This window comes from Theropithecus gelada, chromosome 19 (assembly GCF_003255815.1).
Source record: "Theropithecus gelada isolate Dixy chromosome 19, Tgel_1.0, whole genome shotgun sequence".
NCBI classification, from domain to species: domain Eukaryota; kingdom Metazoa; phylum Chordata; class Mammalia; order Primates; family Cercopithecidae; genus Theropithecus; species Theropithecus gelada.
In genome coordinates, this window is record NC_037687.1 from 36326086 (window position 1) to 36349750 (window position 23665).

Consider the following 23665-nt stretch of genomic DNA (forward strand, 5'->3'; position numbering starts at 1 on the left):
CTGCTTCCATTTCCATTGTCACTTCTCCAACTCTGACTCTCTTGCCTTCTTTTTTTTTTCTTTTTTTTTTTTTTTTGAGACAGAGTCTCACTCTGTCGCCCAGTCTGGAGTGAGTGCAGTGGCGCAATCTCGGCTTACTGCAACCTCTGCCTCCCGGGTTCAAGTGATTCTTCTACCTCAGCCTCCTGAGTTGCTGGGACTACAGGTGCTTGTCACCATGCCCTGCTAACTTTTTTTTTTGTATTTTTAGTAGAGACGGGGTTTCACCATATTGGCCAGGCTGGTCTCGAACTCCTGACCTCCTGATCTGCCCTCCTCAGCCTCCTAAAGTGCTGGGATTACAGGCGTGAGCCACTGCGCCCATCTTTCTTTTACTTCTTTTATTTTTGAGACAGGATTTCATTTCCGTTGCCCAGGCTGGAGTACAGTGGCATGATCTCAGCTCAATGCAACTTTTGCCTCCAAGGTTCAAGTGATTCTCCCATCTCAGCCTCCCAAGTAGCCGGGGCTACAGGTGCACACCACCACTCCTGGCTAACTTTTGTTATTTTCTGTAGAGACAGGGTTTCACTGTGTTGCCCAGGCTGGTCTCAAACTCCTGGGCTCAAGCGATCCACCCACTCCAGCCTCCCAAAGTGCTGGGATTATAGGCATGAGCCACTACACCCAGCCTTCCTTTCTTATAAAGACCCTTATGCTTGGCCCTTTTCTGTATCTTTTTTATATGTTTGTTGACAATGCTGATTTATTTTATTTATTTTGAGAAAGAGTCTCACTCTGTTGCTCAGGCTGGAGTACAGTGACATGATCTTGGCTCACTGCAACCTCCATTTCCCAGGCTCAAGGGATTCTCCAGCCCCAGCCTCCTGAGTAGCTGAGACTATAGGTGTGAGCCACCATGCCCGGCTAATTTTTTAAAAAAATTTGGCCAGGCGTGGTGGCTCATGCCTGTAATCCCAGCACTTTGGAAGGCCAAGGCGGGCGGATCACAAGGTCAGGAGATCGAGACCATCCTGGCTAACACAGTGAAACCCTGTCTCTACTGAAAATACAAAAAATTAGCCAGGCGTGGTGGTGGGCGCCTGTAGTCCCAGCTACTGGGGAGGCTGAGGCAGGAGAATGGCATGAACCCGGGAGGCGGAGCTTGCAGTGAGCCGAGATCACGCCACTGCACTCCAGCCTGGGTGACAGAACGAGACTCCATCTCAAAACAAAAAAAAAATTTTTGTAGAGATGGGGTTTCCCTACATTGCCTGGCTGGTCTTGAACTCCTGAGCTTGAAGTGATCCTCCCACCTCGGCATCCCAAAGTACTGGGATTACAGGCCTGAGCCACTGCACCTGACTGAAAATACTTTAAAAAAAAAAAAGACTTCCCTTTTCTCATTGAATCATTTTGACTCCTTGTTGAGAATTAATTGACAATATGTGTGGGTTTATTTCTATACTCTCTTCTCTGTTCCATTGATATGTGTATTTTTCTTTATGCCAATGCCAAACTGTCTCTTTTGTAAACCATATATTTCATTTTATTTGTTTGTTTGTTTATTTATTTATTTGAGATGGGGGTCTCACTCTGTTGCTCAGGTTGGAGTACAGTGGGATGATCTCAGCCCACTGCAACCTCTGCCTCCTGGGCTCAAGTGATCCTCTCGCCTCAGCCCCCCAAGTAGCTAGTGGGAGTCACCATGCCCAGCTAATTTTTAAATATATTTTGTAGAAATGGGGTTTCACTATGTTGCCCAGGCTGGTCTTGAACTCCTGAGGTCAAGTGATCCACCTGCTGCGGTCTCCCAAAGTGCTAGGATTACACATGTGAGCCACTGTATGTATCTGGCCTACTCTTTTGTTTTTTGAAATGAGATCTCACTTTGTCACCCAGGCTGGAGTGCAGTGGCACGATCTCAGCTCACTGCAGCCTCCCAGGTTCAAGTGATTTTCCTGCCACAGCCCCTCAAGTAGCTGGGACTACAGGCTTGCACCACCATGCCCAGCTGATTTTTGTATTTTTGTAGAGATGGGGTTTTGCCATGTGGCCCAGGCTTGTCTCAAATTCCTGAGCTCAAGCAGTCTGCCTGCCTCGGCCTCCATATACTCTTCATTCATATTCCCCAAAGGTAACAAATATGTACATATTTTTTTTCTGCACTGAGCGTAAATTATGTGCATGATGCCCCTTTATCCCTGAATACTCCAGTGAGTATTTCCTGAAAGCTGAGACATTTCTTACTTGACTACAGTGCAATTACAAAGTTAGGAAATTAACATTGATACAGTGCTATATCATCTGATCTCAGACTTTCTTCACATTTTCTTCATTGCCCCGATAATGTTATTTACAGCAAAAGAAAATGCAGAATCGGCCGGGCGCGGTGGCTCACGCCTGTAATCCCAGCACTTTGGGAGGCCGAGGTGGGTGGATCACAAGGTCAGGAGATCGAGACCATGGTGAAACCCCGTCTCTACTAAAAATAGAAAAAATTAGCCGGGCGCAGCGGCGGGCGCCTGTAGTCCCAGCTACTCGGGAGGCTGAGGCAGGAGAATGGCGTGAACCCGGGAGGCGGAGCTTGCAGTGAGCCGAGATTGCGCCACTGCACTCCAGCCTGGGCAACAGAGCAAGACTCCGTCTCAAAAAAAAAAAAAAAACAAAAAAAAGAAAATGCAGAATCATGCATTGCGTTGATTTGTCACATCTCCTTGGTTTCCATTCATTAAAAAGAGTTCCTGTGACAGCCAGGCACAGTGGCTCACGCCTGTAATCCGAGAACTTTAAGAAGCGAGGTAGGAGGATCACTTGAGCCCAGGAGTTAGGGACCAGCCTGGGCAACATACTGAGACCCCGTCTCTATTAAAAAATAAAAAGAAGGCCTGGTGTGGTGGCTCATGCCTGTAATCCTAGCACTTTGGGAGGCCACTGCGGGTGGATCACTTGACCTCAGGAGTTTGAGACCAGCCTGGGTAACAACGTCAAAACGCTGTCACAGAAAGAAAGAAGCTGGGCGTGGGTGGCGCACACCTGTAATCCCAGCACTTTGGGAGGCCGGGGTGGGTGAATCACCTGAGGTCAGCAGTTCACGACCAGCCTGACTAACATGGAGAAATCCCATCTCTACTAAATACAAAAAAAAAAAAAAAAATAGCCAGGCATGGTGGCGCAGGCCTGTAATCCGAGCTACTTGGGAGGCTGAGAGGGAGAATCGTTTGTACCTGGTAGGCAGAGGTTGCAGTGAACCGAGATCGCACCATTGCACTCCAGCCTGGGCGACAAGAGTGAAACTGCATCTCAAAAAAAAAATAAAAGGGAAGGAGGGAGGGAGGGAGAACGGAAGGAATGAAGGCTCCTGTGACTTTGGGTGTGTGCCTTTGATGTTTTTGAAGAGTACAGGTCAGTGATTTTGTCAGATATCACTTACTGTACAAAATATATGATGTTTCCTTGTGATTAATTTAGGTTGCACACTTTGGCCAGAAAACCACAGAAATGATGTGTAATATACAGTTGATTTTGCATATTGACTTCTCATCTTGTGACCTTCACTTACTAAACCTTGTAGTTTGTCTAGATCTCTTGGGATTTTCTGCATAGACAATCACGTCATCTGTGAAAAAAGATAGTTTTCTTTTTTCTTTTTCTCACCTTGTCACACTGACTAGTGCAATGTTGAATAGAAGTAGTGGAAGTGGATATCCTCGCTTTGTTCCTGATCTTAGGGGGAAGGCGTTGAGTCCTTCACCATTAAATATGGTGTTAGCTATAGGTTGTTTTTTATAGATGTCCTTTGTTAGGTTGAGAAAATTCTTTTCTATTTCTGGTTTGTTGAGAGCTTTTTTTTTTTTTCATGAATGTGTATTGAATCTTATCAAGTGCTTTTTCTGCTCTACAAGGTACATCTTAACAAATGAAGCTTCTGACCGGGTGCAGTGGCTCATGCCTGTTATCCCAGTGCTTTGGGAGGCCAAAGCGGGAGGATCACTTGAAATCAGGAGTTCGAGACCAGTCTGGGCATCAAGGCAAGACCCTGTCTGTCCCAAAAATAAAAACATTAGCCAGGCATGGTGGTGCATACTAGTAATCCCAGCTACTCAGAAGGCTAAGGTGGGAGGGTCCCTTGACCCCTGGAGGTGGAGGCTGCAGTGAGCTATGAGCATGCCACTGCACTTCAGCCTGGATGACAAACTGAGACGGTCGCAAAAAAAAAAAAAAAGGTTATGTCTTCTTTTGGCAAATGGATTTAGATCAAAATTCTACTTTTTTTTTTTTTTTTTGAGACGGAGTCTCACTGTGTCGCCCAGGCTGGGGTGTAGTGGCGCGATCTCGGCTCACTGCAAGCTCCGCCTCCTGGGTTCACGCCATTCTCCTGCCTCAGCCTCCGAGTAGCTGGGACTACAGGCGCCCGCCACCACGCCCGGCTAGTTTTTTGTATTTTTAGTAGAGATGGGGTTTCACCATGTTAGCCAGGGATGGTCTCGATCTCCTGACCTCGTGATCCACCTGCCTTGGCCTCCCAAAGTGCTGGGATTACAGGTTTGAGCCACCGCGCCCGGCCAAAATTCTACTTTATTATTTCTTATTTTTTTTAAGTCAGGGTCTCACTCTGTCACCCAGGCTGGAGTCCAGTGGCATGATCATGGCTCACTGTAGCCTCAACCTCCCCAGGCTCAGGTTATCCTCCCACCTCAGCCTCCTGAGTAGCTGGGACTACAGGCACCTGCCACCGTACCTGGCTAATTTTTGTATTTTTAGTGGAGATGGGGTTTTGCCATGTTGCCCAGGCTGGTCTCAAACTCCCAGGCTCAAGCAATCTGCCCGGCTTGGCCTCCCAAAGTGCTGGGATTACAGGCATGGACAACTGTACCTGGCCAGAATTCTACTTTATAATGATAAAGACAGAATAAGTACATTTTTAGCTAAAATTTTATCATATCTGGTATGTGAATGTTTATTTACCTTCGCTGTCTTTCTAGTAAGATGGAATGGGTAGTTGTATTAGTCAAGGTGCTGCAGAGAGATAGAAGCAATAGTTTATAGATATAGATATAGATAGAAGGGATTACGAGAGTTGGGTCACATGATTATAGAGGCTGCAAAGTCCCATGATAGACTGTCTGTAAGCTGGAGAACCAGGGAAGCTGGTAGCATGGTTCAGCCCAAGTTGCAAGGCCCTAAAGCCAAGGAAGCCAGTGGTCTAACCCTCAGAGGAAATCTCGGTTCATGTGGATAGCAGCTGCCAACCACAGCTTGCCTTACCCCTTTTAGTCACCGAAAATGCAGCTTCCCTGTCAGCTCCAAATCAGGCCTTTTCTAAATAAGTATAGTCAAGGTCAGGGAGAAAGCTTCCCTTCTGTATAATTGTCTTTCTTGTTTCCTTTTTTTTTTTTTTTTGAGACGGAGTCTTGCTCTGTCGCCCAGGCTGGGGTGCAGTGGCCGGATCTCAGCTCACTGCAAGCTCCGCCTCCCAGGTTTACGCCATTCTCCTACCTCAGCCTCCCGAGTAGCTGGGACTACAGGCGCCCGCCAACCCGCCCGGCTAGTTTTTTTGCATTTTTTTTTAGTAGAGACGGGGTTTCACCGTGTTAGCCAGGATGGTCTCGATCTCCTGACCTTGTGATCCGCCCGTCTCGGCCTCCCAAAGTGCTGGGATTACAGGCTTGAGCCACTGCGCCCGGCCTCTTTCTTGTTTCCTTTGCACAATCAGCTGCGCACAAAAAGAGCTATGGTTATGTTCTGTTTTTCTCAGCAAAAGGCTTTATTGTTCAATTTTATAAATTTCACAGCATGTCAGTTAGAAAAGAGACTAAGTGACTAAGTCAGTAACAAAATATACCCAACCAAAAGTGGCTGCATTCATCTTTTTTTTTTTTGACATGGAGTCTCGCTCTGTCACCAGCCTGCAGTGCAGTGGTGCAATCTTGGCTCACTGCAACCTCCACCTCCCAGGTTCAAGTGATTCTCCTGCCTCAGCCTCCCAAGTAGCTGGGACTACAGGCACGTGCCACCACGCCCAGCTAATTTTTTGTATTTTTGGTGGAGACGGGGTTTCACCATGTTGGCCAGGATGGTCTTGATCTCCTGACCTCGTGATCCACCCACCTCGGCCTCCCAAAGTGCTGGGATTACAGGCATGAGCCACACCATGCCCAGTCTTTTTGTTTTGTTTTGTTTTTTGTTTTTTGGCAGAGTCTTGCTCTGTCATCCAGGCTGGAGTGCAGTGGCGCAATCTTGGCTCACCATCACCTCCACCTCCTGGGTTCAAGCAATTCTTGTGCCTCAGCCTCCCGAGTAGCTGGGATTATAGGTGCCCACCACCACATCCAGCTAATTTTTGTATTTTTAGTAGAGACGGGGTTTCACCATGTTGGCCAGGCTGGTCTCGAACTCCTGGCCTCTTGTCACCCAGGCTTGAGTGCAATGGTGTGATCTCAGCTCACTGCAACCTCCGCCTCCTGGGTTCAAGCAATTCTCTTGCCTCAGCCTCCCGAGTAGCTGAGACAACAGGCGCCTGCCACCATGCCCGGCTAATTTTTGTATTTTTAGTAGAGACGGGGTTTCACCATGTTGAACTCCTAATCTCAAGTGATCCGCCTTCCTTGGCCTCCCAAAGTGCTGGGATTACAGACGTGAGCCACCGTGCCTGGCCTCAGCTTGAGTTTTTCAATGCAGTTTGCAAACATGAATTTCTGCTCTAAATTCCTTGAGAGAACAGACTTGTGAGGAGTTCTCCAGAGAAGAATTTTCACCTTTTCTTTGGTGTCCCCCCAAGCTAAGGCCAAGACAGACAGACAGGCCTTCCAGGGACTCTTTCCACAGGTGCATTTCCTGTTCATTTAACTAGTGTGGGCATTGCCTTTAGGGAGTCCTCAGTTCTGTGCAATGTGGTGAGGATCTCTGAGATGCCATTCTCCCTTGCTTGGAGCCTGGGTTTTCTCTCTTGTTCTCTTTCACCACCAAGTGCATAACCCTTAAAGATCAAGTTCTAGCTGGGTGTGGTGGCTTATGCGTGTAATTCCTTAGCTTTGGGAGGCTGAGGTGAGAGGATCGTTTAAGGCTAGGAGTTCAGGACCAGCCCGGGCAACATAGCAAGACCCTGCCTCTACAAAAAATAAAAAATTAGCCAGGTGTGGTGTTGTGCATCTCTCGATCCAGCTACTCAGAGGCCAAAGTGGGAGAATCACTTGAGCCCTGGAGGTCGAGGCTGCAGTGAGCTATGATCGTACCACTGCACTCTAGCCTGGGTGACAGAGAAAGACCCTGTTTCTTAAAAAAATAAAAATAATAAATAAAATCAAGTTTTTGCCACCTGAGATCAGCACCATGACAAACTACCAACATTAGTGCTGCCGGGTCAGACAGGGTCCTGCCAGGAGACTAAAACCACACCAGTTATTTTAACAGAGAATTTAGTAGAAAGAACCAGTAACTAGGTGTTACTGGAAGACTAAGATATGAAGGAGAAGCTTCATATCAGCAGGGAGTAGCTACCACTCCCAGGGTTGGGGGAACAAAAGAGAGGGGCAGGAATTGTTAAAACGTAGATGTTTGGAAACTTGGAGGTGGGGCCCCAGGAGCTGAAATTCAGATCATTTGAGGAGGGCTTTCTCCCCCAGCGGCTGCTGAGAGGGGCTGAAGGAGGCTGTTTCTGGAGGTACCGGGACACTGCAAACTGGATACATCTGCTGCTGCAGGCAGGAACCACTGCAGAAGCTGAAGCTTAACTGGGGGTGATGCTCACAGGATCTGCAAATGCAGGAGGAGCAGGTCCCTCCTCCCTCCTGCAGCCTTGCAGCCTCTCTCTCTCGCTCCTCCTATTGGCAGAGCCTGGTCATGATCAGCTAGAGAAGCAGAAACGTGGTTTACCAAGTGTAGGCCCATATCACGGAGATGAGTTGTAGAGGGTAGGGTTGAGCTGAGAAACAATCACTTAATACTTAGTGCAGCTCCTCTGACTCTTTGGATTCTGTTCTCTCATTTCCAGCCTCTAGTAATTCCCCTTGCCTTTCCGCTGACTCACCTGTACATTTCCAAAAGGTGTTTGAATATTGTTCCAGTTTACCAAGTATTCTCTGCTGGGAAAGTTCCTTAGGACATGTAGCCTGCTGTATTGCCAGATATATGGAAGACTCCATGGGAGAATTTAGATAAGGGTCGCTCACATCTGGAGGATAAAAAGATCCCTCTGGGGCCTGTGTCAGGGCAGGACTGACTCAAGGCCCAGAAACAAAGGAAGGGTCTGGAGCCATCGAGGCCTAAGCTACATTCTAGTGGCTCCTAGTCCCCTACATGGGCCCTGTGCCCTTTTCCGCAGCCCCTAGAAGTTCTCATCTAAGCCAACCTGCCCTGGTTCTCATTCACTGGTTCTCATTTCTCCCACCCCAGGTGCTTCTGGTCACCTCATCTTTCATGTCCCCTTCTGAGAGCCGCAGTGGCTCAAACCCCAACCGCGTTCGCATGTTTGGACCTGACAAGCTGGTCCGGGCAGCCGCCGAGAAGCGCTGGGACCGGGTCAAAATTGTCTGTAGCCAGCCCTACAGCAAGGTACCTAGGGTGCAGAGTCCTTGGTCCTGGGCAAGGAGGGAGATAAGGGCCAATGTTGAGTCTGCTCAACATTGAGGGCCAATAGGGCCGGGAGGAGCAGACAGTTGGTGTCCCTTGGGATTATGGGGAGACTGGATCCCTGCGTTCCCCGAAATGGGTTTCGAATCTTTCCTGTAACGAGAAGTTTCATCTCCTGGAGGGAATCTAGGAAGGGTGAACTGTAGCATCTCAGAGGGCAATCGGAGGAGGGGAACTGACTTGTTAGGGAGGTGGCCTAGTAGAGTGGGCCTAGTAGTTAACATCAGGAGATCTGGAGTCTGATTACTGAGTTCACATCCTGGCTATACCACTTTTTAGGTTTGTGATCTTGGGCAAGTGACTTACCTTCTCTGGGCCTCCATTTCCTGATCCTTATAGGGTTGCTGTAGGTTAGGGGATGCTAAAAGCTGTGGTAACACTAAGACTGGAGTATGTGATGATGCCACACAATAAAGGTGTGCTTCTTGCCCAGGTAACTGTCCTGGGGAGTGTTTAGCCTGTCAGCTGGCTTCTCCTTATGAGGTCATGCAGGGACCCAGGCTTCTCCCATTTTCTGGCCCTGCATCCAGCTGGCAGAGGAGGAGAGAGCCTGGAACACTTCTGTGTTCTGGAAGCAGCACGCAGCACTCCCTCCCATTCCACAGGCAGGAGTTTGTGCATAGGGCAGTGGATTCGCTGGGACACCCAGTAGACTCTGCCAATTGCTCAAAGAGCTAACGTGTGAAAAGGGCTTGGAGCCAGACTCAGAGTTAGGGCTCAGTCACAGCAGCTAAATCCTATAATCGTCATCACCATCACCAGGGCCCCTCCTTCAACATGGGTGTTCATGAGAGGGAAAGAGCCAGGAAGGGGTTTCCCTGAGTGAAAGGGTCTTTGAGCCTGGCCTCTGTCCTTGGGCCAGACTCCCTGACTCCCACCCCTGCTTTCCCAGGACTCCCCCTTTGGCTTGAGTTTTGTACGGTTTCATAGTCCCCCAGACAAAGATGAGGCAGAGGCCCCGTCCCAGGTAAGCTGTACCCGTCGCTCCCCATGGCCTTCTCCCTGCCTCTCCACCCCCACCTGCCAGCAGCCCACCTATAACACTGAACTTGCGGGACCTTAGAAGGTGACAGTGACCAAGCTCGGCCAGTTCCGTGTGAAGGAGGAGGATGAGAGTGCCAACTCTTTGAGGCCGGGGGCTCTCTTCTTCAGCCGGATCAACAAGACATCCCCAGGTGAGCTCAGACAACCTGGGTCCTGAGTGAGTAGGGTTGAGACCTAGACACGTGGGTTTGAGGGTAGAGGGGGCTGGGGCTCAGATTCCTGGGTCTGAGGGAGGAGGGTAGTGGAGTCCTGTATGGGGTCTCAGGGTGGAGGAAGGTGGGCCTGGCCTCTTGTGTCCTGAGGGATGAGGGGTCTGGGGGCTGGGACTCCTGGATCATGGGTGGGATTTGGGAACAGTACTCTGTGTCCCATAGATGGGAGTGAAAGGGTCTTGGGGCTCAGCCCTCTCATCCTGAATCCACTTTCTGCCTTCATAGTCACAGCCAGCGACCCGGCAGGACCCAGCTATGCAGCTGCTACCCTCCAGGCCTCTAGTGCTGCCTCCTCAGCCTCTCCAGTCTCCAGGGCCATAGGCAGCACCTCCAAGGTGAAATCATCAGACTTTGGTGGGGTGGAGGAGGAGAGAAGCTGGAGGCCTCAACCCATCCCCATCCCCTCAGCCCCAGGAGTCTCCCAAAGGGAAGAGGAAGTTGGATTTGAACCAAGAAGAAAAGAAGACCCCCAGCAAACCACCAGCCCAGCTGTCACCATCTGTTCCCAAGAGACCTAAATGTAAGCTAACTAGATCCCTTGTTCCCATAGGAGCCTGTGCTCCTGTGGCCTAGGGGAAGAGGGACTGGAGTCTGCTATCCTGAATCTGAGGGAGGAAGGGCTGGGAGCCTGGACCCCTGGGTCTGAGGGGGAGGGGCTGGGGGCCTGGATTCCTGAATCTGAGGGAGGAGGGACTGGGGCCTGGGCCCCTGGGTCTGAGGGAGGAGGGGTTGGGGGCCTGAACCCCTGGGTCTGAGGGAGGAGAGGTTGGGGCCTGGACCCCTGGGTCTGAGGGAGGAGGGGCTGGGGCCTGGACCCCTGGGTCTGAGGGAGGAGGGGCTGGGGCCTGGATTTCTAGGTCTGAGGGAGGAGGGCCTGGGGGTTGAGCCCCAGTGGTGGTAACTGAATCTACTCTTTGGCTTCTCCAGTACCAGCTCCCACTCGTACCCCAGCCGCAGTGCCAGTCCCTGCCCCAGCACAGGGGGCAGTGACAGGCAAGCCCCGAGGAGAAGGCACCGAGCCCAGACGACCCCGAGCTGGCCCAGAGGAGCTAGGGAAGATCCTTCAGGGTGTGGTAGTGGTGCTGAGTGGCTTCCAGAACCCATTCCGCTCTGAGCTGCGAGATAAGGCCCTAGAGCTTGGGGCCAAGTACCGGCCAGACTGGACCCAGGACAGCACGCATCTCATGTAGGCTAGCACCCCACTGTCTGTGCCGCTACAGTTTCTCCCTCAGCTTCCTGTGTCTCCTCCACCTTGTGCTTTCTCTGTGTCCACTATGCTGCATGCTTTCTCTCTCTCTCACTCGCTTTCTTTCTCGCTTGCACTCTGTAGCCTTTGTCTTCTCTCTGATTTTTGCATCTCTCCCTTGGTCTCCAACCTCTTTTTATTTCTCCCACCTCGATCTCACGATCTCTCTCCCTCTCTCTCTGTCTCCCTCTGTCTCCCCTGTCTCTCTCATTCCCCTTTGCCCCTATCACACCTAACTGACATCCTCACTTCTGCCCCCCACCAGCTGTGCCTTTGCCAACACCCCCAAGTACAGCCAGGTCCTAGGCCTGGGAGGCCGCATCGTGCGTAAGGAGTGGGTGCTGGACTGTCACCGCATGCGTCGGCGGCTGCCCTCCCGAAGGTGAGGCCACACACACACCAACCCTGCACCTTATTCTGTGCTGGGCAATGCCAGGGATCTGGAGAGGAGTCAGACCGGAGCCTGCCAGCGGAAACACAGGTGGTCCCAGCCCAGAATCAACAGATTACTGAGAGGAGTGGGGCAGGGGCTGGGGTACTCCAGATGAGGGAAGGAGGACCTGCCTGGGAGGTCACAGGGCTCTGTGAAGCCTGCTTATCAGAAAAATCTGGAGGAGTAGTTTGTGCAAAGACTCAGGGGTGGTAGAACAAGTGCTGGGGTCCATATTCATTCATTCAAAGTGAGGCCCGGCGCAGTAGTTCATGCCTGTAATCCCAGCACTCTGGGAGCTGAGGCAGGTGGATCACTTGAGGTCAGGAGTATGAGGACCAGCCTGGCCAACATGGTGAAACGCTGCCTCTACTAAAAATACAAAAATTAGCTGGGTGTGGTGGTGCATGCGTATAATCCCAGCTACTTGGAAGGCTAAGGCAGGAGAATCGGTTGAACCCGGGAGCCAAAATTGTACCACTGCCCTCTAGCCTGGGGGACAAAGCGAGACTCCATCTCAACAAAAAAACCCTCAAAAACTAAAATGAGTCCCAGAAGCCTCTGCTTGGTGCCAGGCTGGACTGTGCAAGGCTGAGGATCCAGTTATTGAACCCTGCCCTTGAAGGCTTCTCACTTTGATGAGGGATCAGAATCGTAACAGTGGAGTGGAAGCTCTATGGGGTGGCCTGCAGAGAGCGAGGGGTCTTCAAGGTCCCAGGAGAGATTTTTCAGGCTGAACAGAGGCAGAGAACATGCTGGGCAGAGGAGACAAGGTCAGGGCAGCCTGTTGGCTGCCTGGAGGAGTTGTAGGTGAGGCTGAGCTTACGTGGGGGCAAGAAGTGGCAGGAAAAATGGGACTGGGGCAGTAGGAACCACAGAAGGCTTTGGACTGAGCACAGCAGGCTCAGATCTGAGGCCCGTGGATTGGAGGGGAGACTGGATTGTACTCTATGGCCTGAGTGTGTTCAGAAGTTAGCTGTACCTGGTGTATTTGAGAAATGATCTGCCTTGGGGGATAATGAGGCTGCGAGGTGGGTAGGCTCAGGTCAGAAGGGGCTTCTGGAGCCCGGCCTACACACTGGGCTCCATACAGCTTCACAGAACCCTCATCTGTTGTTCAGGAATCCAAACATCTCTAGAAGCTGAAAGTTCTTTTCTAGGTTCAGCAAAAACTCATTTCGCTGCAGTCATCCTGAACTAATGTGAGGCTATTTGCGGACTTTTTTTTTTTATCCCCTTAAGTGTGTCATGGTCTTAACTACAGAAATATTAGTGGGTTTGATCATGGGGTGCTCCCCCATGCCCTCCTGGGAGTTTATGTAACAATCTGTACGCCAGCCATTTGCCTCTCTGAAATTTGAAAGATTGAAAATTCTGAAGCCCATCCGGCTCCAGGGCCCTCCTCTGTGAGCAGAGGGGAATCACTGAAGGTTTGATGGCAGCAGAGGCGGGCTCTGTTGGGAGGGATGGACTGTCAAGGGGAGGCTGCAGGTAGGGACTCCTGAGTAGGCTGGGGCCTCAGGAACAGAAGAGGGGATGGGCTGGTGCTATATTTGGGGCAGAAGGAACCAGATATGCGTTATTATCTACCTGGGAGAGCTTAAGGAGGGCATGAAAGAAAAGGGAAAAAGACAGACAATGTTGGATTTGCAACTGGTCTTAACAAAAAGAATTCACAAAGCATTTTATATTTTTAAAAATTCTGGCTTGTACTCATTTGTAAAATAAAAAAAAAAATTAACTATATGACACGGGCAACGTAGTGAGACCCCATCCCTACAAAACATTAAAAAAATTTTCCAGGTATGGTGGCACATACCTGTAGTCCTAGCTACTTGGGAGGCTGAAGTTGTAGGATCACTTGAGCCCAGGAGGTTGAGGCTGCAATGAGCCATGATTGCACCACTGCACTCTAGTCTAGGCAGCAAATCAAGACCTTATCTCAAAAATAAAAATTGGGCTGAGTGCGGTGGCTCACGCCTGTAATCCCAGCACTGTGGGAGGCCGAGGCGGGTGGATCGCTTGAGGTCAGGAGTTTGAGACCAGCCTGGCCAACATGGTAAAACCCCATCTGTACCAAAAAATACAAAAATTAGCTGGGCATGGTGGTGCACACCTGTAGCCCCAGCTACTCTGGAGGCTGAGGTGGGAGGATCCCTTGAACCTGGGAGGTGGGGGTTGAAGTGAGTCAGATCACGCCACTGCACTCCAGCCTGGGGACAGAGCGAGACTCTTGTCTCAAAAAATAAGCCGACTATTGACTGTTAATGAACTACTACATTTTAAATTCTCTGAATCTCCTGTAAGGCACCGTTTTATGAGTGTGACTTACCCAAACAGCATTTCACCAGCTTTAAAACAACCAAATTAAATGCAGAAGGGTCTTAACACGTATGTCTCCGAAAAATGGAACTAATACATTCATTTGCTTCTGCATACCTTCCTATGGCTTAGGGCAGATTAAATAATCTCTCTGTGCCTTAGTTTCCTCATCTGTAAAATGGGGCTAAAAATAGCACCTACCTCAGGATTCAGTGACTCAGTATTTGTCATGTGCTACCTGGCATGTAGGAAGTCCCATGTAAGTGTCAATCTGCTACTGTTGTTAGAGCTGGGAAAATTCTTTTCCTGGAATGTTAGTGGCTTAAGGAACCATGATTATAGTGTTGGGGTCTTTAAAACGTATTTGCTTTGAGATTTTCCCCTTAAATGGTGGGTATTTTCCTAATGAGAAACTGACTTTGATTCTCAAAGGGGAAAGTTCTGATTTTTCGTTCCTTTCTGAATTGAGACATTTCTTCCCCAAGAGGGAGGGGAATGCCGGGTGCAGTGGCTCATGCCTGTAATCCCAGCACTTTGGGAGGCTGAGGTGGGTGGATCACTCGAGGTCAGGAGTTCGAGACCATCCTGGCCAACGTGGTGAAACCCCGTATATACTTAAAAAACAAAACAAAAAACACAAAATTAGCCAGGCGTGGTGGCACATGCCCTGTTAACCCAGTTACTGGGGAGGCTGAGGCAGAAGAATCGTTTGAACCCCGGGAGGTGGAGGTTGCAGTAAGCCAAGATCACACCACTGCACTCTATCCTGGGTGACAGAGTAAGATCTTGTCTCAAAAAAAAAAAAAAAAAAAAAGGCTGGGAGTAGTGGCTCACGCCCAGCACTTTCAGAGGCTGAGGGGGGCGGATCACGAGGTCAGGAGATCGAGACCATCCTGGCCAACATGGTGAAACCCCGTCTCTACTAAAATATAAAAAGTTAGCCGGGCGTGGTGGTGTGCACCTATAATCCCAGCTGCTAGGGAGGCTGAGGCAGGGGAGTCGCTCAAACCTGGAGGCGGAGATTGCAGTGAGCCGAGATCAGACCACTACACTTCAGGCTGGTGATGGAATGGGACTCTGTCTCAAAAAAAAAAAAAAAAAAAAGGGGAGGGGAAGAAAGGGGGTGCCCAGGTCTGCAGGGCAGGTGACTGGGCTGACTGGGTTCACTGGGGCCTTCCTGAGCTGGGAGGGAATGGGCTGGGAGCAAGACCATGAAGCCCACCAGAGTGAGTATTTAGTAAACACCAGTGGCTGTTGTCTCCTGAATGCCCTCCCCACTTCCCTCGGGCCTGTTTGTCTGAGGCCTGATTCCTCCCCTAGGTACCTCATGGCAGGGCCAGGCTCCAGCAGCGAGGAGGATGAGGCCTCTCACAGCGGCAGCAGTGGAGATGAAGCCCCCAAGCTTCCTCGAAAGGTCTGATGCCCCCTGTCCAGTGGGGGAGGGTGTAGTGGGAGGATGACATGGGTCTGCTGTGGCACCCCAAACTTCCCACTCCTGCCTCTTGCAGGTACCCCTGCATCATACCCACACTGTTCCTGCCCTCCTCACCCACCCACTCTCCCTCCTCAGCGCCCCCAGACCAAAACCAAACCCACTCAGGCAACGGGACCCAGCTTACCCCAGAAGCCCCCATCCCCTGAAGAGACCAAAGCAGCCTCACCAGTGCTCCAGGAAGATATAGACATTGAGGGGGAACAGTCAGGTCAGACTCTGAGGGAGGAGGAGCTGGGGCCTGGACTCCTGAGTCTGAGGGAGGAGGGTCTGGGGGCCTGGACTCCTGTGTCTGAGGGAGGAAGGGCTGAGTCCTGGACTCCTGGGTCTGAGGGAGGAGGGCCTGGGGCCTGGACTCCTGGGTCTGAGGGAGGAGGGCCTGGGGCCTGGACTCCTGGGTCTGAGGGAGGAGGGCCTGGGGCCTGGACTCCTGGGTCTGAGGGAGGAGGGATTGGGGCCTGGACTCCTGGGTCTGAGGGAGGAGGGGGTAGGGGCCCAGATGACTGGATCTGGAGGGCAGTTTAGGCCGGGGACATGAGATGCCTGGGTCTGTGCCACGCTGGGAGAGCTGCCAGTCTTCCTAGGAGATAAGGCAGCCTTGCACTGACTGAGCTTCTACTTGTAGAAGGACAGGACAACGGGGCGGAAGATTCTGGGGACACAGAGGATGAGCTGAGGAGGTAGGGCTGGGGCTGGGGGTTGGGGTGTCCCTGGCCTTGGGTGTAGGGGAGGCTGCCCTGCATGCTCACTCTCTACTCCTCTTGGCACCCCCAGGGTGGCTGAGCAGAAGGAACACAGACCACCCCCTGGCCAGGAGGAGAACGGGGAAGACCCGTATGCGGGCTCCACGGATGAGAACACGGACGATGAGGAACACCAGGAGCCACCTGATCTGCCAGTCCCTGAGCTCCCAGGTGGGAAATCCCCCCATCCCTCCCGAAGCAGCATTTTCCCTTCTCAGTTCTCAACTGGGACTTGCCCTGGCCAACCCTGGGGTCACTGCTGTCCCTGTGTCTTGCCTCCCCTCTCCTTCCTCAACCCACTCCCTGCCTCAGCACCTGCAGGTTCTGCTAGGCTTGTTCCCTTCCCTTCAGCATCCTCTCTGTGTCTTGCCTTTTTCTCCCCTCCAGATTTCTTGTTCTGACCACTCCCCTTGCAGCCATGTGCCAGGTGTGACCTCCTTTTTTTCACATCAGGGGTGAGGGCCCCACCCTCATGCTAGTGATTCACTTGCCCAGGTGCCGTTCTATTGGTCTGGGGTGAAGCCGGGCACACCAGGTGACAGGGGCACTGCTCTCTGTTAGGCCCTGGGTGGGCGCACACCAGTGTTGGCTTTAACATCAGCCATCACTCTGGACATGGATGCTGTGTGCACACATTGTGTGTGTGCATTTCCAGTGTAAAATAATAAGAACGAAAGAGAATGGGGAAACTCTGCAGGGAGTTGTGGGATGGGGGGCAGGGAGGTAGAGCTTGTTTGAGAATGAAGGGAGCAGAGGAAAGGCAGCCAGGGGCTGTGCAGAGGTGTGGTTCGCGGACTTCCAGAAGAGCCGTTTCCAGCCAGTTTCTCTTGGGTGATGGGCAGGAAGATGCTTTGATTTTCCAAAGCCCCTAAAGTGGCATCAGCAAATTGATGGCCTAGAGAGTCACCTTAAAATGGAAAGGAGCAACCCCAAAGGTCAGAGCAAGAAAGGCACTGGTTGGAAAGGAGAGCAAAGGTGAAGAAGTGGCAGATACTGATGTTTCCAGCCTGGACTAAGCTCATTAAGTGGCTCCAGGCAGGCCAGGCATGGTGGCTCACCCCGTACTTTGAGAAGCCGAGGTGGGAGGATTGCTTGAGTCCAAGAGTTCAAGACCAGCCTGGGCAACATAGTGAGACGAGACCGCCCCTCCCCCTCACCCGTCTTTACAAAAAGTTTTAAAAATTAGCTGAGCATAGTGGTGTGCACCTGTAGTTCTGGCTACTCAGGAGGCTGAGGTGGGAGGATTGCTTGAGTCCAAGAGTAACATGTCAATACCCCATCTGTCTACAAAAAAGTTTAAAAATTAGCCGGGCGTGGTGGCACACACCTGCAATCCCAGCTACTGGGGAGGCTGAGATGGAAGAATCACTTGAGCCCAGGAGGCAGAGGTTGCAGTGAGGCAAGATCACGCCACTGCACTCCAGCCTGGGCGACAGAGTGAGCCCTTGTCTTAAAAAGGAGAGAGAGAGATAAGTGGCTCCCGCCTGTCTGTCAGAAACAAATCGCAATAATAGTCATTGTATCTTATACTGTTAAAGCAAACCAACCAACCAACCTGCCTACCTCCCCAGAAGGCTCTGATGGGCCGCTGGGCAGGGGCCATTGCCCGCCTTCAATCCCTGGCCACATGTGGACAGCCCTCTCCTCAGCTGCTGGGTCAGCCTTGTCACTCCTGTCTGGTCCTGGGAACTCCTGGGGCCTCATGCTTACCTTAGCCCCCTTCTCTCCTGCAGATTTCTTCCAGGGGAAGCACTTCTTCCTTTACGGGGAGTTCCCTGGTGATGAGCGGCGGAAACTCATCCGATATGTCACCGCCTTCAATGGGTGAATCTCCAGGGACTGGGGTGGGGAAGGGGTGATGGGTCCAGGGGAGGGCTCAGGGACCTGCTGGGAGGGGTGGGGGTGTGGGAAAGAAGACCATCAGAAGGATGGAGAAGGGCCATGCCCAGCAGGTGAGCACAGGCCATGGAATCCGAATGCCAGCTTGCCCACCGCCGGCAGCCCAGGATACGTTGCTTGCCTCAGTTTCCTCTTATCTACAGTGAGGATCCCTACCCCTACCCCTGCTTCTGAAAGGGCTGGCCTGAGGATTAGCCACTGTGGGAGCTCTGGTCATTGTAGCTATGGCAAGATGGATACATGGAAGAATGGAGTCACCACAGGCAGCCTAGGGGGGAATAGGTGGAGACAGTGTGAGGACAGCCATTGAGAGTGGCTGGGGAGTAGGATGTCAGTGCTGATTCCCTGATGTGCCTTCTACCTCTTTTCTTCTCTCCCACCAGGGAACTCGAGGACTATATGAGCGACCGGGTTCAGTTTGTGATCACGGCACAGGAATGGGATCCCAGCTTTGAGGAGGTGAGTACCAAAGAGGCAGAGAATGGGAGACCCTGGCACACCTTTGCATCTCCTCCGTCCTCCCCTTGATGACACATTCCTGTATGGACTCCACCCCACCTTGCAGGCCTTGATGGATAACCCCTCCCTGGCATTTGTTCGTCCCCGATGGATCTACAGTTGCAACGAGAAACAGAAGTTACTTCCTCACCAGCTCTATGGAGTGGTGCCACAGGCCTGAAGTATGTGCTACACACACACACACACACACACACACACACGATGCATTTAATAAAGATGAGTTGGTTTGGAGCAGCTGCCTATTCTCACCCAGGAGTCTCCCAAAACGCTAAGAGGCTCCCTGGGACCTGGGGAAGAACGCTGGGCACCTCCATCAGAGATCTAGTAGAAAAGGAACCCTTTGTCTCTTCTGCTTGGCTCCTTATCCTTGTGCTGGCAAGAGGCAGGGAACTGGGAATCTGACTCTCAGCACTGCCCCTCAACTTGTTCTGGCCCTGTGAGCCACACCTGTGTCTTGGCTGTCCCTTTGTGGCTGGAGGCCTCGGTACCCATGAGGCCCGTCTCTCTCCTGAAGCCTCAGCATCCCCAGGCCAGGGATAGTGCCTTTCCTCCAGGGTTTTCAGAAGTAGCTGTATAATGAATGTCACCACCGTGGTTTTACATCACCTAATTTAGGAGGTAGAATGGGAGGAAAGGACATTTTAAGCAACCCACTCAAACCCTGGACCCCCTTCAAGGCTCCACCACGTTTAAGTGGGAATTGAGCTGATTGTGAGGGAATCAGGGCAGAGGATGGGATGGTGCTCTAGGTAGAGGCCACAGCATGGGTCAGGAGGTGGGAAGCAGCCTGAGGCAGGCAGAAGAACATTGCTGCCTTTGGTGAAGAGGCTTTGGGGGCAGATTTAGAAAGCCAGGCACAGTCCTTGCAGCTCTGCTGTCCAGTGTGATCACCACTGGGTACAGGTAGCTATTTAAAATAATTAAAATGAAATGAAATGAAATGTAAACTTCACTTCTGTAGTCACAGTGGCCATGCATTTCAGTTGCTCAGTGGCTACTGTATTGGGCCAGTGGCTACTGTATTGGGCAGCACAGAGAACATTTGCATCACTCTAGAAAGGTCTTTTGGACAGGGCTGGCCTGAAGGTCTGTGAACTCCAGGCTGAGAAGCCTGGACTTTAATCTGAGGGTGGGAAGGTTAGGAGGGGGTTTGAACAGGACAGAGGCCAGGGTCAGAGGTAGGTTTGAGATCTGACCTTTGGGTAACCTTTTCTTAGACATTCCAAGCCCTTTCCCAACTTTTGCCTCATCAACCAAGGGTTACCAGTCTCACTCCTGTCTCTTTCTGATGAGGATGGTTTTATATTATTATTAGAGACAGAGTCTTGCTCTGTTGCCCAGGCTGAAGTGCAGTGGTGCAATCACTGCTTACTCAGCCTCGATCTCCTGGGCCCAAGCGATCTTCCTGCTTCCGCCTCCTGAGTAGGTGGGACTACAGGCGTGTACCACCACACCTGAGAAATTTTCTCTTTTTTGTAGAGATGGACTCTCACTATGTTGCCCAGGCTGGCCTCAAACTCCTGGCCTCAAGCAATCTTCCCACCTTGGCCTCCTAAAGTGCTGGGATTACAGGTGTTGAGCCACTGCGCCCAGCTAAAGCGTGGCTTTAGACTTCACGTTTACTCATTCATTTGCTCATTCACACTCCTACCGATAACTCACCATGTTAGTTTTGTACTACTGCTGTAACAAATTATCACAAACTCAGTGGCTTAAAACAATAGAAATTTATGATCTTATAGGTTTGGAGGTCTGAAGTGCAAAATGGGTATCCTTGGGCTAAAAATCAAGGTAGGCAGGGCTGCATTCCTTCTGGAGATTTGAGGGGAGAATCTGCTTTCTTGTCTTTTCCAGCTTCTAGAAGCTGCCACATTCCATTCCCCTTCTATATTCCAGGCCTGCAATGGCCTATTGAGTCCTTCTCATATCCCATCACCCTGACCTTGACTCTTCTGTTCCGTATTTCCACATGTAAAGATCTCTGTGATTGTAGACCAGGTGCAGTAGCTCACGCCTGTAATTCCAGCACTTTGGGAGGCCGAGGCAGGCGGATCACCCAAGGTTGGGAGTTTGAGACCAGCCTGACCAACATGGAGAAACCCCATCTCTACTAAAAATACAAAATGAGTCAGGTGTGGTGGCAAATGCCTGTAATCCCAGCTTCTTGGGAGGCTGAGGCAGGAGAATCGCTTGAACTTGGGAGGCAGAGGTTGCAGTCTGCCAAGATCATGTTATTGCACTTAAGCCTGGGCAACAAGAGATCTTTGTGATTACATTAAGCCTGCCTGGATCATTTGGGATAATCTCCCTGTTTTTTGTTTTTGAGACTGAGTCTCTCTCTGTCGCCCAGGCTGGAGTACAGTGGCACATTCTCAGCTCACTGCAGCCTCCGCCTCCTGAGTTCAAGCAGTTCTCTGCCTTAGCCTCCCGAGTAGCTGGGATTCCAGGCGCCTGCCACCATGCCCAGCTAATTTTTGTATTTTTAGTAGAGACGAGGTTTCACCATGTTGACCAGGTAGGTCTCGAACTCCTGACTTCAGGTGATCCACCTGCCTCAGCCATCCAAAGTGCTGTATTACAGGCATGAGCCACTGTGCCCAGCCAGGATGTGAACATCTTTGGGAGGCTATTACTCTGCCTACCACAGCCACCATGTGGGAGACACTGGGAAGACAGTATGAAAAAAACAGACAATAGTCCCCAGTCTCATTGGCCTGACATTGTACAGGGCGACAGAGATGGTGCATGTGCAATGCAGCCTTGGACAGTGGGAAATGCTGTGAGAGCAAGGAAAACATAGCATCGTGAGTGACAGCAATGGTAAGGTCTTGGTAGTTTAGATGGGTGATTGGGGATGGCCTCTCGGAGGACTTACAGGGACCTGGGAGAAGTAAGGAGTATCTGAGAGAGCCCTTCCAGGCAGAGGAAAAGCAAGTTCAAAGGCCCTGAGGCAGGAGCGCGCATTATGTGTTCAAGGAACAGCTGGGTGGGTGTCAGGCTATCAAGAGACCCAGGATCCACCTAGACTCAGGCACTGCCCTGTGGTTTGGTTGCCAATAAATCTCATCTTTCCTGGCCTCATTTCCCCCATCTGTGAAAGTAAGGTTGGATCAGATCAACGCCCTCTCAAATGAGTATGTGTCTTTGAAACTTTGCTGCTGGTGCGGTTGCTTTGGAGAAACTCTCCAGCTCACATATACAGCACAGCTCTCTGTATAAACGTGGATACAAGCAGCACTGCTGGGTTAGGAGGACAGAGTAGACCCCTTATCCCTCCCAGAACCTTCCCCAAAAGGCCTGAGTAGAGTACAGTACAGCAACCTGCTCAGTCCTAGCCCTTATGCTGGACACTTTGTTTTCTCCTACTTTTATTTTTTATTTATTTTTATTTTTTATTTTTATTTATTTTTTTGATACAGAGTTTCACTTTTTTGCCCAGGCTGGAGTGCAGTGGTGCAATCTTGGCTCACCACAACCTCCGGCTCCCAGGTTCAAGCAATTCTCCTGCCTCAGCCTCCCAAGTAGCTGGGATTACAGTCATGCGCCACCACCCCAGCTAATTTTGTATTTTTAGTAGAGACGGGGTTTCTCCATGTTGATCAGGCTGGTCTTGAACTCCCGACCTCAGGTGATCCACCTGCCTCGGCCTCCCAAAGTGCTGGGATTACAGGCGTGAGCCACCGTGCCCGGCTCTCGTACTTTTAAGTTCAGAGGTACACGTGCAGGATGTGCAGTTTTGTTTCATAGGTAAATGTATGCCGTGGTGGTTTGCTGCACAGATCATCCCATCACCTGGGTATTAAGCCCAGCATCCATTAGCTATACTTCCTGATGCTCTTCCTAGCCCCTCACCCCCACCCCCTGACAGGCCCCAGTGTGTGTTGTTCCCCCCATGTGTTCTTTTTTTGTGTGAGATGGAGTCTCACTCTGTCACCTAGGCTGGAGTGCAGTGGCATGATCTTGGCTCACTGCAACCTCTGCCTCTTGGGTTCGAGGGATTCTCGTGCCTCAGCCTCCCGAGTAGCTGGGATTACAGGCGTTTGCCACCATGCCTGGCAAATTTTCGTATTTTTAGTAGAGAGGGGGTTTTGCCATGTTGGCCAGGCTGGTTTTGAACTCCTGACCTCAGGTGATCTGCCCACCTCCACCTCCCAAAGTGCTGGGATTAGAGGCGTGAGGCACCATGCCCAGCTGTGTCCATGTGTTCTCATCATTCCGCTCCCACTTATAAGTGAGAACATGCAGTATTTGGTTTTCTGTTCCTGCGTTAGTTTGCTAAGGATAATGGCTTCCAGCTCCTTCCATGTCCCTGCAAAGGATGTGATCTCATTCCATTTTATGACTGCATAGTATTACCTGGTTTATATGTACCACATGTTCTTTATCTAGTCTATGGACACTTTCTACTTTCTTCTTCCTCCACAACTTTCAGATCTCAGCTCAAACATTACATCCTCAACAAGGCCTTTCCTAACCTCCACTGTATAATAGGATATGCCAGGTACACACTCTTAAAATACTACATCTCATCCATCCTAGTCATAACTTTACATTCATTTATGGTCACATTTACCTATCTTTTCTTTTTACTTTTTTTTTTTTTTTTTGAGATGGAGTCTTGCTTTGTCGCCCAGGCTGGAGTTCAGTGGTGCAATCTCAGCTCACTGCAAGCTCCACCTCGGGTTCATGCCATTCTCCTGCCTCAGCCTCCCAAGTAGCTGGGACTACAGGCGCCCGCCACCACGCCCGGCTAATTTTTTTTTTTGTATTTTTTTAGTAGAGACAGGGTTTCACCGTGTTAGCCAGGATGGTCTCGATCTCCTGACCTCGTGATCTGCCCGTCTCGGCCTCCCAAAGTGCTGGGGGATTACAGGCGTGAGAGCCACCGCGCCCGGCCTACCCATCTTTTCATCTATGATTTATACTCTTTTGTCTCTTAAGGATATTGTCTCTACTTCTGGAGTTACTAAGATAATTCTTATTTCCATGTAAATGTTTTTGAGTTTTTCTCTTCAAATTTAGATCTTAAACTCCCAGAAACGTATTTTTGCATATGGTGTGAGGTAGGGATCTGCAGTAGTTTCCCATTGTTGCTGTAACAAATTGCCATAAGCTTAGTGGCGTTAGACTACACAAGTTAATTTTATT

General features: G+C 50.8%; 1 protein-coding gene across 2 annotated transcripts in view; it reads left to right on the forward strand.

The window, feature by feature from the left end:
* The window catches only part of XRCC1 (X-ray repair cross complementing 1), a 34802-nt gene extending 16058 nt beyond the window's left edge, over nucleotides 1-18744 (forward strand). For both annotated transcript variants that reach the window (XM_025367437.1, XM_025367439.1), the window contains 14 exons: nucleotides 8374-8532; nucleotides 9503-9577; nucleotides 9674-9785; nucleotides 10092-10201; nucleotides 10275-10386; nucleotides 10794-11052; nucleotides 11378-11494; nucleotides 15185-15278; nucleotides 15435-15567; nucleotides 15982-16036; nucleotides 16131-16270; nucleotides 17833-17923; nucleotides 18382-18457; nucleotides 18564-18744. In XM_025367437.1, the coding sequence (XP_025223222.1) occupies nucleotides 8374-8532; nucleotides 9503-9577; nucleotides 9674-9785; nucleotides 10092-10201; nucleotides 10275-10386; nucleotides 10794-11052; nucleotides 11378-11494; nucleotides 15185-15278; nucleotides 15435-15567; nucleotides 15982-16036; nucleotides 16131-16270; nucleotides 17833-17923; nucleotides 18382-18457; nucleotides 18564-18677 (1647 nt within the window). In that variant the 3' untranslated portion in view covers nucleotides 18678-18744. The remainder of the gene's footprint in view (nucleotides 1-8373; nucleotides 8533-9502; nucleotides 9578-9673; nucleotides 9786-10091; nucleotides 10202-10274; nucleotides 10387-10793; nucleotides 11053-11377; nucleotides 11495-15184; nucleotides 15279-15434; nucleotides 15568-15981; nucleotides 16037-16130; nucleotides 16271-17832; nucleotides 17924-18381; nucleotides 18458-18563) is intronic.
* The last annotated feature ends 4921 nt before the right edge of the window (nucleotides 18745-23665 follow it).